Source organism: Juglans regia, chromosome 16 (assembly GCF_001411555.2).
Source record: "Juglans regia cultivar Chandler chromosome 16, Walnut 2.0, whole genome shotgun sequence".
NCBI classification, from domain to species: Eukaryota; Viridiplantae; Streptophyta; class Magnoliopsida; order Fagales; family Juglandaceae; genus Juglans; species Juglans regia.
In genome coordinates, this window is record NC_049916.1 from 24,250,651 (window position 1) to 24,265,142 (window position 14,492).

The 14,492-nt window shown below is 35.4% G+C and overlaps 2 protein-coding genes across 3 annotated transcripts; both read right to left on the reverse strand.

Moving 5' to 3' along the window:
• Positions 1–4,209: 4,209 nt before the first annotated feature.
• LOC109006570 (proline-rich protein 4-like) lies at positions 4,210–6,083 on the reverse strand. The gene is made up of 2 exons (XM_018985895.2): positions 5,791–6,083; positions 4,210–5,434 (listed from the first exon to the last, which is right to left on the reverse strand). The coding sequence occupies exons 1-2, from the start codon at positions 5,954–5,956 to the stop codon at positions 4,509–4,511; spliced, it is 1,092 nt and encodes a 363-aa protein (XP_018841440.1). The 5' UTR covers positions 5,957–6,083; the 3' UTR covers positions 4,210–4,508.
• Positions 6,084–8,504: 2,421 nt separating this feature from the next.
• Positions 8,505–13,819, reverse strand: LOC109006572 (translocon-associated protein subunit alpha-like). 2 transcript variants are annotated; one of them, XM_018985900.2, is made up of 8 exons: positions 13,602–13,819; positions 12,639–12,803; positions 12,503–12,553; positions 12,169–12,257; positions 10,438–10,515; positions 10,136–10,339; positions 9,642–9,713; positions 8,505–8,942 (listed from the first exon to the last, which is right to left on the reverse strand). In XM_018985900.2, the coding sequence occupies exons 1-8, from the start codon at positions 13,678–13,680 to the stop codon at positions 8,892–8,894; spliced, it is 789 nt and encodes a 262-aa protein (XP_018841445.1). In that variant the 5' UTR covers positions 13,681–13,819; the 3' UTR covers positions 8,505–8,891. The 2 variants fall into 2 exon arrangements, with proteins under 2 accessions (XP_018841445.1, XP_018841444.1); XM_018985899.2 differs by having other exon boundaries at positions 12,169–12,260; positions 13,602–13,800.
• Positions 13,820–14,492: the final 673 nt, after the last annotated feature.

The following is a 14,492-nucleotide window of genomic DNA, read 5'->3' on the forward strand; positions in this document are numbered from 1 at the left end:
GATATATTATGAATCCAATACTAAGATTTTAAAGTAAAAATCATCAAATTTTAAAAATTGAACTCATTTGATGAGTCTAATACCAATGTTAAACTGCGCCTCCAATTACTACTCCAGTTGTCTCTCAAAATGATAGCAAAGTAATCACCATCAATCCATTGCGGCTCAAGAGTGTTGAAATGAGTTTCCCACACTAACATCTTAAATCCCTACTTTTTTTTTAGTTTGAACTTAAGGCCATGTTTGGTTATACAGTTTAAATGAGACGAGATGAAATATTTTGTAAAAAGTTGAATAAGATACTGTTATAATATCAATTTTTAATACTATTTTTATTTTTAAAATTAAAAAAGTCGAATTATTTATTATATTTTGTGTGGAAGTTTGAAAAAGTTGTAATAATTATACAAAACGAAATGAGATAATTTGATTTTGTGTAACCAAAACTTGGATAGTGTTTCATCTCATGTCATATTAATTATAATTTTCTCAAAATCTCACATAAAATATAATAAATAATTCAATTTTTTAAAAATTTTAAAACAATAATAATATTAAAAAATAATATTCTAATAATATTTTATTTAACTTTCATCTCAACTCACTATCCTAACCGGATCTTAATTTTATGGCTTTGATCTTTAGCTCTATAACTTTTTGATAATTTCTTAATCAAATTTTTGTTAAAATTAAAAATGAGGCAAGTTTAGAAATTAATTTTATCCATGTAATTTATAATTACTAATATATTTAGTTATCTTTTGTCGGGTTTGAAAAATGCTCAGTCCTAATAAGCTAAGAAAAACTCTACTTGCAACAGGTTGGGAACCCCCGCGAAACCGATTGCATAAAAAAGTTTATTTTTTCCCACTCTCATTTCATTCCCCCACCCCCCCCTCTCTATCAATTTTTTCGTTCACTTGTTCACTCATTCTCCCCTTCAAATTTTTTTTCTTAGTCTAAAAAATAAAATGTCAGCATTAATTCATAACTAGATTACTTACAGACAATAACCCAAAAATACAAATTCATATACCAATTTTAATATCACCCACATCAAGCTGAGCAGCAATTTCATCCAAATGCTTATTGACACTCATATCAATCAGCTTGGAGCTAGCATTCCCATACATGACGGTGCACTTGACCACCAAGCTCAAGTCAATAAGGGTTTTGATCCTCATGTTCTAGGCCCCAATCAGCTTTTGCACCTGCTTTGTGATTTGGGCCAAGTGTTGCGACTCAAGCTTCACCACTGAGCTAAGCATCGCCAGCTCCGTGTTGATCATCTTGTTGTAAATCATCTTAAACTTCTTCACAATCTTCTGGATTAGGTCAATCCTCTTGTCGTCCACCAGGATATTGAGAAAGTTGGTCGTGTGCGGCTACGGAAGACATTTTGGTGCCACCTTTACCATTAGAAACGATCTCCAGTTCCCAGATCCAGGCGGCGAACTCTCATTCTTCCAGACCAGAGATCAAGCAGAGTAGAGCTTTTCTTCTCCTTCCAGACAACGCAATCTCCTACTTCCCAAATCTGAACTTTCCCTCAACTTTCATTGTGTTATGTTTTCGTTCTTTTATTTTTTTATTTTTATTTATTGGCTGATGTGGCTCAACCAGTTTCCCAACGGTTACTTGTGGCAGTGGTATATTGAAAAATCAAAAAATCTACTCAATCTCTTACTATTCACATAACTTCTACACTTTATATTATTTTTAATTTTTATTATTTTTTTTTATTAAATATTTATTATATAAATAATGAATAAAAAATTTAAAATAATTTAAAAAGAATAAACTCAAAAAAAAATTCAAAAAAATAATTAAAAATTTTAAAAAATGTGAAATGTAAAGTGTGGTGGAGGTTGTGTAGCAAAACTCTAGAAGAATTGGCTAAGAAAAGGGCTCAAAAGGTGAAAGCACCTCACCAAATACTCTGTCCTAATTGACAAATTACAATCCTATTTCTTTGACAAACAAAATTATGCAGAACCAAAAAAAAAAAAGGAAAGTCTCACCTATATCGAACTGAAAAAATAATAATGAACAGAAAAAAGTAATTTCTGATTTTATTATGAGTGTTAATTATAAAGTACCGTTACTAATGGACTTAGGCCTCGTGCATGAAAGTAAATTGAAAAAGGAAAAAAAAAAGAAAAAAACACTAAGGGCCTTTTGAGATTGCATTAGGAGTCTTTCAAGAATACTTAAATATCTTTAAAAATTCTTTAATGAAAACACTTTCAATGGACAAAAACACTCATACAACTTTTAGACTTTTAAGGATATGGCTATAATTTTTAAAAAATAATCTTTAAAAAATCAAATGATCGTTATTTCTATCTCAAAATTTATTTTTTTAATTTGTTTTCAAACAAATGTAACACGTTTCAAAATATTTCAAACATATGATTACTAAATAGTAAATAATTTTTTAATAGTATAACTCATCGCTTAAGGCGCTATAAGTTGTAAGCTCTAAATCTATAAACTATATTTTCCACCACAATCCCAAACACGTATTAAAAGGCACTCAAGGCTAGGGGTGTACAACTTTGGGTCTAGATCGGAAAAACCGACCGGACTGAACTATATATATTTAAAATATTTTTAATAATTTAATAAATTATTTGTATATAGCAATTATATAAGTTGATAATGTAATTTTTATTTAATTTATTATCATTGACCATATAAAATATAAAATAATATATATTATATATTATCAATTAATAATAAATCATGTGATAATTTGTCATTATATGTAAATAGTTAATATATCATATATTTATACATGCTCTACTATTTACACTTAATTAAATTAATTACGTCTTTTTTTTTTAATACCTAAGATGCAAGCAAGCATGGATAATCTATGTATAATGAAATTATTTGATATTCACTAACCATATATAAAATATACGACATTATTAATAATTATGCATACTAAAAAATAAAGTTTAAGGTCACATTTGGATATTGAACTAAGTTTAGTTCTTTATAAATAATAGTGAGTTGAAATGATGAAGTGAGTTTTGAGGAGTCCACCTAAGACGAGTTTAGATGCATTTAGATGTTAAGATAAGTTTAGAAGTGTTTATGGAAAGTTAAAAAAGGTTATCGGTCCCATGTGTAAAGAAGTAATTTTGAATTGAGATGAATTTAATGATTTGAAAGTTGAGTATTTAGATGTTAAACTCAGTTTAAAATTAGACTGAACTCTAAGTTCTAAACGGGACCTAAGTTAGTAAGTAATAACTATCAACATCATAAATATAATTATAGCTAAATATTTTTTTAATGAGTTAATTACAGAATTTACATTAATAATTTATTTAATTTTAATTTTAATATTTTTTATTAATTTATTTAAAATAAAATAAAATAATAAAATAATTTCACCGGATCGAACGGACAAACTGAATACGTACAAGCAGTATGCGCTATGCAACGATTTAGCAAGGTGGTCGTTTCAATACTCTCGAGGTGATTACGACATGTCGCCTCAACAGCTCTCCAAGCATTGCATGATTGCATCTCTAAATGAGAGTTATAACGATGACTCCAAATTGTTAAGTGGATGTTGTGGGCTTAACATATCGTTGAAGTTGAAGATATTGAAAGCAGGCGATTTTCACATGGACCACATATGGGCATTTATAGACCCACTAAATGTCCAACTGCCTATGTACCCAAATCCATTAACGCTAGATAGATATATAGGTCGTGCAATAGTAATCCAGAACGGTGATTGATCTTGTTAGTTCATGCATCAGTTTCATTCATAAAAGCACATGAATCCAGATCGAGTACGTAAAATACATAACACAAAAAATAAATGAAGACTTTACGTCTAAGAATCGAATGAATTTTACAGCAAAGTTCTTTTGAAGTTTGACAGAGCTCTAGATCTTTAGATTCACGCCCTCAAAATGCATGCAAGGTTGAATTAATGCACATGCATGCATGTTAGGTATCTGGAAGTTGGTCTGTTAAGTGACCTTGTTTATTAACCATCGATGTCTAAGGCTCTCAGCCCTTTCGATATTGATTCTAGCTGTAAAAGAAAAAGGAGATAGGGGCGGGGAGGAAATGCCGTGAATCGTGATCGTCGTATGAACAGAGAGTAGTCATGCATGCACCGGTGCAACAACTTGTTTGCAATCTGATCAACTCGGTGTCATTCGAGAATATATCAAATAAAAGTTATCGCAAAATGGAGGATATATATTTTGCAAGACAAGATAGTACAATTATTACAGCAAGTCAAATGCATTCGGACCTCTAAATGTAAAACTAAAAGGAATGATCCACACACGGCCTATAACTTCGACAAGTAATAAATATTGATTCATATCTCTCTCTCTCTCTCTCTCTCTCCAAGCCTTTTCATTTGCACCATCTTTTTCTTCGAGGCTTTATTACAGTATTAAATTTCCACACCAGACTTAATTAAATAAAACAACATCGTTTCCACTTACATTTGGAACATATACTGCAGTGATCTAAGGATGAGGTGGCAACGGAGGCCACTTTCCAAACTTGGGGTGGGGGAAATACTTGGGATGCTTTGGAATAGGAGGAAGTTTAGGATGAAGTGGGACTTTAGGAAGGGGTGGGCAAGGCTTCTTATAATATGGAGGGATCTTTGGGATTGGTGGAAGAGGTTTATGGTATACGGGGGGTTTTGGTTTGTAGATTGGAATGGGAGGAAGGGGCTTTTTGAATTTTGGCAGAGGTGGGTGATAGATCTTTGGGATTGAAGGAGGCTTGAAAATTGGTGGTTTCGGTTTGAATACTGGAATGGGAGGTGGAAGTGGCTTTTTGAATTTTGGAAATGGCGGAGGAAGTGGCTTCTTATATACAGGTATCGGCGGTGGAAGTGGTTTCTTAAACTTTGGAACAGGCGGAGGAAGAGGCTTCTTGTATACAGGTACCGGAGGTGGAAGTGGCTTCTTGAACTTTGGAATTGGCGGCAAAGGCTTCTTATATATGGGAGGGAAGACCTTTGGTGGTAGTGGGGGAAAGACCTTATGAGGGTAAGGGAAGTGATGACCAAAGTACTTCTTCCAGTGTGGATGGGGAGGAAAAGGCGGCAATTTGGGTAGTGGCGGGTGTTTGTAGTGAGGCCACAGGAAGGCTGAAGTACATGTCACGGGGGAGAATTTGAGTTTACCAGCCAGCCCAAAGGTATGTTTTCCATTGGCTTTGGACTTGAATATAACTTTTGAGGATTCTAGGCCATTGTGGGCAGGGCATGGTGCAGCTGATGCACTGTGAAGCTGCGCATAGCATTCTTCATTTAGTTGTCCGTCTTTCACGATCTCCTGAGGAAGAGACACTTCAAACTTTCCTTCTTCATCGAGCTTCCCTACTCCTCTGGTCCTGAAGTGTCCATTTGCTTGCTTGCAATCAACTGTCACAGGAAGCCCTGCACAGTAATCCACAAAATCATTTTTGTTCGTTGCCCACTATGTCTTTGGCATTTCAATGATCACAGTTCAGATTTGATCAAATAATGGTTACCCTGAATCCAACCACTTGGAGCTGCATCTCGGTTTCTTTTTTCCACAGTTTTCAGGTAATAATATAGACTAAGAGTACAGCATATATGAGTGGTAAGTAGGTATCACAAGACAAGACCCTTCAAGAAGCAGTAGGGGCAAAGAGCATATCAGGTAAACCATGCAGCAATGCATCTTTGTGATACGTGGCAACATCAATGCTGACATTTAAAAGAACAATGGTTCAAGGAGAAAAAAAACAAAAAAGAAAGATTAACAGTACCTGAAAAGGCATGGCTAGTCTGAATGTTACTCTGCTCACAGTCTGCACATTCCCCAAGACCAACTACCTCAACTGTCTGGTCACTACCATAGCAGAAACTTAATGTGAAAAGCAAGATCACCGAGCAGCACATAAGTGCTCCTCGGCAAAAAGGAAGCGTTCGCATTGGCAAACTCAACTTTGGATCCCAACAGAAAAACAAAGGAATGAGAGGAAGAAAATGTAACTTGGACAGAAGGCTGCTTAGCAGCTGAAAAGCAATATGCTGCTATGGTTTGATGGGTAAGAATGATGACTGAGGCCTTGTTTTTATAGAGATCTTAAGGAATTGATCTCAAAGGCAAACCGACACCACACTTAAGGGCTTCACATGAGGTTAGGGACCCATTGAGATTAGTTTTTCAATATGAGAAAGATGGTCACGATGCCCACTAGTTTTGTCACCAAAAGGCCATTGAATGAGCTCTCAACTGCATGCACAGCTAGATCTTTCTGTGCTCTCTCTCTCTCTCTCTCTCTCTAAACCTACTAATAAAGCTGTCATAAATACTATGCTTTTTATGAAATGTAGGGACTGGATTAATGAAAATTTTCAGGCCTTTATAAAACTAACATCGACACTGTAATTTGATTCTCGAGCCCTGATACAGTCAGTTAGAAAGCCTCAAAGAGTCAAAAGTGAAGGTGTACTTGAGGCATTAGTTTAATTGACCCATGTCATTGCAAAACCAAACACATTGGAATTTACACGCTTGCAGAACGAGGATCATCACGTTTCCAAAATCTTAAAAGAATTTGAGGTAGGTGCAGAATAACTTGGATTCGTCTAGCCAGCATCATTCATTCCTAGAGATGTTTACTTTTACTTCTCACGTTTCTTTTTCTGTGACTGATATCCTTTAAAGAAAAATCAGAATTATTTGGAACCTACAGGTATGGGTAGTATTTGTTAATGATATAATACAAATAATTAAATTTATCTTTTCACATGAGATTAAGCTTTTGGGACAAATGATGATTTCACATGGAATAAGAGCAGAGGTCTTGAATTCGAACACTCTACACTCTTTTTCATTTAATTAAATATTTGACGTATTAGGGCTACTCAATGAAGGGGAGTCTAATCAACACACGAGGATGAATGTTAAAAATATAATACAAATAATTAAATCTATCTCTTCCTACGAGTTTAAACTTTTGAGACAAATGATGATTTCACATGTGATCAACCTTATCCGTAGCAAACTTTCAAAGCATAAGGTAGAAACCCTAATACTAACTCAGTGAACAAAGCGTAGAGCCACTAAGCGAATATTGTATCAAGACAAATATCTGGAGTGTCTTTGTCTTCCCAAGTTAAAACAATCATGTGCTCCTATATCATTGTCATTAAGATGTTAGTTGTGATGGACATACAACGTAATAAGACACCGATTAAGTAGATGTTCAAGGCTGTCACAGAGAAGCACAAAACTTGTGGAGGAGGAGGAGGAGGAGATTACTCTAGCTGATGCTGTGCTTAAAGTGACATCCGCTGAAAAGCACAATCCATGCCGACAGCGATTATCAACAATAATTGGCTGAAAATCATCTAAAAAAATACACACTAAGGAGTTCTAATATCTTAATCGATTGCTGCAGAAACCAGAGTTATGATAAATCCAAATGCTAAGTGCGACCATGATTGATGCGTAGGATAGATGGAAGGACCTTATCATATATGGTCACAAGCCTAACCATTTTGGTTTTTCATGTGTTAGTGACTATTGGGAATAGGAAAATTGGGATTATATTTATGATAAATAAAAGTCGATGAATTAGTAAAGTCAAATGGTCAACTTTGACCTTTTTATATGTAATTAGGAAATGTACCTCAAATATTAGTATTTATTAAGAAACCCCAAGATGATCCAGGCTGAATGCCTACGAATTTATACCAAAATTAGATCACATTAATTGGGAGTTCTCATATACCATGGGGGTCGGGATTTAAGAGTAGAGATCAGCCAGGTTTACAAGCGGTATACGCATCTTGTATCTTTGAATTATCCAAATATACTATATATATAAACTCTGATTATGCATTATGCTCTTCGGTCTGAGCAATTTGGATTTAGTTTCAAACTAAACGTTGAGATCGTTACCACCCTTTGTACATCCATAATCACGTTTTGACGGAAGACCAAGAAAGTTGTAGAAACCTATATCCGTAATCCGATCATCAAAAATCTGAATTTCCTCGTCCCTTCAATAAACAGGAATACCCAGATGCCAGAAGCATGACCGCTCAAGACCAAAACACTAGAAAATATCCCATCTAAACCGAAATATCACAAAATTTAAATCCGATTACCATGACAATAAAAGGCTGGAGTATATTGCAGAGACCCATGATTGTGACTTATACCGAAGTTAGTCCCACATAGGAAAGGAGCTGCTCAAAATTAAAATGGGTAGCATCTTGTCAGACCACAAATAAAATGTGATTTGATGAACCCGCAAGCTCAGCAAAAAATAAAATTGGTCTGGTTTCCAAAGTTAATCGTTTAATCTTTCAAAAAGGTTTAAACAATTTCAGTCAGCTTCCTTTCTCCTCCAACCATAAAATATCTGGGGTAGATCCCCCACATGATATACCTCAAGAGGGGAAATTTTCTCACAATGACACAAATATATGCTATAGACCCACAAATATCTTACTATAGATGCAAGCATTTCAGAATGTACAAATGCATAATATGCTGCACTAATTTTGTCAGAATATGTCGAAGGCCCTACATCACAGCATCCACAAGAAACTGCATTGGTGAAATTGTAATATAAAAATGGCCGTCCCAGAAAATTTTCAGTTTCACAGAAAATTGTATCCCTCCTAACTCAAATCTGTGTTAGTTTTACCTCAAAATGATCAAATTCATCTTTAAGAAACTTTTAATGTAAAATATATTCGAAAAACTACAACAGAAAGACAAGCTTTTCTGGTCTAATTTTCCTTGCAGTTTTTGGAGCTCTCTTAAAATCTCTAACTGCCTAGCTAGAGTTACAAGAGTCTGAACTTTGGTGAAGTGGCTTGTGCAGCTTAACCAGATGAGAATGCTTATCTACTTTTTCTTCTTTGATTTGCTGGACAAGGACTGCGTATATGCGGTTCCCTGAGTGTTGGAATGGGCAGAAAAGAATACAACAGCATTAGCCATCACAATTTCAGCAAATCGCCAGCAAAACAAAAAAGATTCAGTGGGTACAGTTTTTTATTGGAGAACAAAATCTACAGAGAAGTTGATCTGATTTTTTATTTTTTGTGTTTCCTACTTTCTATTTAATTCTAATCACACTTCTGTAATGTCCCATATTAGGTATAGAAGGTGGTGAATGGGATCCCATACTGCTTGGGATGGAGAAACTCTTGCCCTTTATACTAATTTCAAGGGGCTTCAATTGTAATCTTAACTTGTCCTTTTGGAATATCCGTCCAGATGTGTGGCTTAACCTTTCTTTGGACAATTAATATTAGAGCAAATCCTAGTCAAAAGTATGGGTTGTGCAACCCATTATGGAATGAAATTGTAACAATCCAAGGAAAATCCCCAACCACATCTGGGATGATACTCCAAAAGAACAGGCTAAAATTACAATTAAGAGTCCTTTGGAATCATTATTAAGGGCAATAATTTTTTTATCTTAGGCAATGCGGGATTCATTCACCTACACATGCACCCAATCTAGGGTATTACACATTCAAACCACAACCAAAACATCATAGCAAAACTCCTTCCAGTAATACTTCCCTATCAAGGGGACAACAATTTGCAAGAACATTCATTTACCATGGTGAAGCATAAACCACTCACCTGAAGCCACTCATCCATTGATGCATCTGTAGTCTTAGTTCCAACTTCCACCTTGGGAGCCCTCTTAGTTTTCTGACCGAGTACATGCAGACAGAAGGGGAATATTACAAGGAGAAAACACACAAAACAGACGTATAAAATGTAGCCATGAGGATATAATTGAAAAACATCTAATGGGCCACCAAAGAATTGCTGAACTCTCTCGCAGAAGAGTTCAAAATATGAGTAGCAAGAGAGTCAGGATAATATTACATTTCCAATCAAATTTTCAGCTCTACAAAATTAGTATGCTGAGATACTAACATTGTATTTTTATAAGTAGAAATACTAACATTGTAAGTGCACAATAATTACGGGTTTGTGTCAGGACGGAGTTAACAACATCATATTTGAATACTAGAAACGTCGACAAATAGATCTCTATTCAATTTATTATCACATACATAGTTAATGAAGTATCTAATCATACAAAAGGCACGTCTGAAAGTGCATACCTTGGAAAGGTTCTTTATTTGACCACGAATCCATGCGCCCAGCAGAACAAGAAGTGAAATTGCAAGTGTAACAAGGAAAACAGACTCAATGCTCAGAAAATTCCCTGCCTCAACAACTTCAATGGTACCATTATAGAAGGTGCTCTGGTATGGATTCTGGTCAATTTCATAAATAATGGTGCCTACAAGGTCAAAGGTTCCAGCCTGCACAAAAAAGAATGAAATGCCTAAGCTCAAACAAAAGGATCTTCTTCTATCAATTAGCACGTTTTGGGAACACATAGTGTGGACAGATGAAATACCTGCAAGAACTTGCTAACAGCGAATATGTATGGGAAAGTAGCCTGTGCTGAAGCTGGTACTGACGCGTTGTTGAAAGCCTATACTTAAATTACAAACAGATGAGTAAGCAAGGAAAACCATATTGAAATCAACCATAGAAGATAAGAAGAAAGAAAAAGAATTTCCCCTATACGAAATCTAATAATCAAACCCCCCAGTGAGCCCTTACTGAAAGGGCACCACCCAACCCCAACCAGCACAATAAGGCACAACCATTTATAATGCTTAAGAATTAAAAACAGTAATTCTGTAACAGAAGAATAGAAAACATAACGAGTTAGGGGAACCAAAACCAACAAAAGATGGAAAAATTAACCCAGATATAAAGCTGTATATAACACCAAGAAAAGAATAACTGAAACACAAGGAAGATTGAACAAGAACTTTGTACAGAACACAAAAGTAACATAACACCCTGGCAAGATATTTATTGAGTACATAAAAAATCTTTTGACATGCAAAATTCACCTTGATGAAATATACCAAGCATAGCTTTAATTTCCTATAAGGTGTTCCAACGAAGTGAGAGGAGGGTATGGTGTGGGTTTATGGAAGTTTATGAGGAAGGGGTGGCCATGCTTTGCAAATCAAATCCGTTTTGTAGTTGGTGAGGGCAATCAAATAAGTTTTTGGCGGGACATGTGGTGTGGAGATCAAGCTTTGGAAAGGGCTTTTCCGGCCCTATATCGTATTGCAGTTAACAGGGAGGCGTCAGTGGCGGATGTGTGGTTATTTTCTCATGGCTCATATCAGTGGAACATTCTCTATAGTAGGGATTTTCATGACTGAGAATTATCTATTGTTGCAGAAATTTTCAGCTCACTATATTCTACGGGGACCCCTATAGCACAGTGAGATAGATTGAAGTGGAGGTCAAATAATCACAAGTTATGCTCAGTGAAGGCATATTATAACATCTTGACAACACAAGATCATTCTTCGTTTCCCTGGAAGACTATTTGGAAGTCTTGTGTGCCTTCTAAAGTAGCCTTTTTTGTTTGGAGTGCTGCCCTTGGGAAGATCTTGACCACGGACAACTTGAGGAAGAGAGGATGTGTAGTCATGAATTGGTGCTACATGTGTAAAAAAAATGGAGAATCGGTGAACCATCTCTTACTACACTGTGAGGTAACAAGGGTGTTGTGGGATGAGATCTTTCAAAGGGTTGATGTTGCTTGGGTTATGCCTATGAGGGTGGTGGATTTGTTGGGCTGTTGGAGGAAGATGCAAGGCTGTCATCAAGTGGCAGCGTGTGAAAGATGATTCCGTTGTGCATCATGTGGTGTATTTGGACGGAAATGAATGTGCACTGCTTTGAATATAAGGAACGCACATTGGCTGAGTTGAAGAATTTTTGTTCCACACTTTATTGTCGTGGCTTTCCGCTATTGTATTGCAAGGGGGCAATTTCCATGATTTCTTGTCTTTAATTTATCGCATGTAGAATGTATTTAGGAGTTTTTCTGTATATTTCCTGTGTACATGGGCTATGCCTATTTCATTCATATATATAATATTTATCTCTTATTAAAAAAAAAAATTTCCTATAATACCAATTTAATGCAAAAGGCAATATAATTCATTAAAGACAATATAGGCAACATAGCCCTTAGATTTAAACACTAACCAGCTTCCTTAGAGATCATGGATACATTACACATCTGATCAAACATAAGTACACCTAGAATTACCTGTGCAGTGAGATTTTGAACCAGCAGCTGATGATCGAAAGGAAGATGAATGCTGGCCTTAATTGCAATGACATTCAAGGTTGAGTCCCCTGCTTTTTAATCCAAAATAAACAAATGAGCTAAACTTGAGCATTAAGAACAAGAATGAAAAGAAAATTGCATTGCAATGACGTGTACAACACAAATGCCAAACTGGCCTTTCAAAAAGAACAAAAGATTGTCTAATAGGAAGCCAATAGAAAATAGAACACAGAAACACCTTAGCAGTAACCAATACATCATAGCACGCCAATTTCCAGTGCATTTCAACACTACAAAACAGGGAGCTAATTACCATCATTTTTCATTCCAACCAACAGCTCAGTCTCTTCTCCAGCCGGCACCACTACAAGGAAAGAAACTAAATCAAACACAGCCATCTTCTACAACAACAGGAGTATTTTGTATGCGCAATTAGATAAGACTATTACCTCGAGCACCATTCTTTGGGAAAACACAGACTGTATTAACTCCTGGAGCTGGGCTAAAATTCTCATCACCAAAATCTTGGGCATCCTCACCAACGATCCCAAGATCACCCACTTCTTCAACGGCCTCTGTAGGCTCCACATCCGAACCCACTTGACACCTAGCAACTATCAGATAAAAGAGCCATCAATAATGAAATTTTCACGTAGAACTTATATCATGCTGTGAAATTAAACTCATGCATTCAACAAGATATTACCCCTAAAACTGCCAAACACAGTTCACCAACTATGTAGATCAAAATCCAGAACTAGGCAAGCTGAATTCAACTGTCTACTTACTGTAAAGCGACTGGTGCAAACCGTACAAGTTCACCATGTTAAACAGATAATCAAATACAGCATCCACAACTCTTAAGTAATCTTCAATTTAAAAACCATTTGATGGGCAATTCAAAAGTACTTTTCATCGCTTCCCTAATTAAAAGTGAAGGCAAAAGTTGCCCCAAAAGGGAGGGAAAGAAGTGACATTAGTGTTTGAAAAGTATTTGTATTTAGTATTTTCATTAAAGATATATAATCATGTTAAATTTCACTTACGAAAAAGCAATTGCCATAATCAAGTAAATTGCTTGAATCTCTCGAAAAACAGTTGACTTCGTGAACTCAGCCCATGGGTAAACACGCCGCGTAAGTATAAAATTGAACATCGAATCAGAGGATACGAGGGAATAAACAAATATCAAACTAAATCGAAGCGCAAAAACCGAAAGAATCGGAATCTTCAGCCGAGCCAGATCTCCATCAAATAGATCAACGCGATCGTGTCATGCATGCAAGCATCAAATAAGCCAGAATTCCAGGCATGCACAATCATTTTTTTTCTCAGTATGAAACGAATAACAAGGGACACAAAGATGCATCCGAATCAGAGAATGAGCGGGTGGATCTAGATCTGGAGCTAACCTTGGAGTAAAGAAGAGGAGAGAAAGAGGAGAGCGAGGAAGAAAACCCTAACGTTCTTCAGCGCCATCACCATGGTCATGATGGGGGAGGTTTGGATGGGTAGGAGAGGTGGGTATGCCTCTGGGTTATTATTGGCCCGCGTTGAAATGGGGAATACGGTGACGAATGACGATCTTGACTCGTGTGTTCAAAACTTCAAAACCCCCGACTCTACCGTCCACCCTACACTTCCCTCCTGAATCAGAAGGAAAATGCCAAATCCGAGAGGGACGCGTGGCGTGGGTCCAACGTTAGAATATTATAAGTTTGTAGTAGGTGTTTACGGAGTCTAGACTTTAACCGTTCCTTAATTTAGAATGGGGAGTGATGATCGTACAGTTATATTTTTATAAATATAATGAATTGATTTTTTAATTTAAATTTAAATTTAATTTTTATTTTTACTTTTAAAATAAATTATAATATTTACTTATTTAACGACTGTAAATATCTTTTTTTTTTAGATTAAAAATACATTTTAGCCGGAGTATGAGACAACCACCTTTTTAATTATGCCTCAACAAATTCGACGCTAAATTACTCGAAGATTACTAATTTTAAGGATATGATGTATTGTAATAGAAAAAATTTATTCTCAAATCAATACGTACAGCATGTATAATAAAATATTTACACTACATAATTTAATTTAAAAGATAAATTTTAAAATTTAAATCTTATAAATTAAATCTTAGCATTTAAATAATATGAATGATGAATTTTACATAATGATTTGAGAATAGAATAATTCATTTAAAAAAATAAAAATACTATACTTTTATATTTCAAGATTATCTAATAATTATTATTATCTATTTTTTGAGGTTGCAATAAACCAGACTTTATATGGCA

What these genes read in the sequence shown, in the direction of transcription:
- LOC109006570 (XM_018985895.2), bottom strand. Translation starts at nt 5,956, where the DNA reads ATGCGAACGCTTCCTTTTTGCCGAGGAGCACTTATGTGCTGCTCGGTG. An exon ending in GACTAGCCATGCCTTTTCAG is followed by an intron (nt 5,435 to 5,790) that starts GTACTGTTAATC and finishes ATTACTGTGCAG; the next exon opens with GGCTTCCTGTGACAGTTGAT.
- LOC109006572 (XM_018985899.2), bottom strand. Translation starts at nt 13,680, where the DNA reads ATGACCATGGTGATGGCGCTGAAGAACGTTAGGGTTTTCTTCCTCGCT. An exon ending in CTCCTCTTCTTTACTCCAAG is followed by an intron (nt 12,804 to 13,601) that starts GTTAGCTCCAGA and finishes TTTATCTGATAG; the next exon opens with TTGCTAGGTGTCAAGTGGGT. An exon ending in GGTTGGAATGAAAAATGATG is followed by an intron (nt 12,261 to 12,502) that starts GTAATTAGCTCC and finishes TGGATTAAAAAG; the next exon opens with CAGGGGACTCAACCTTGAAT.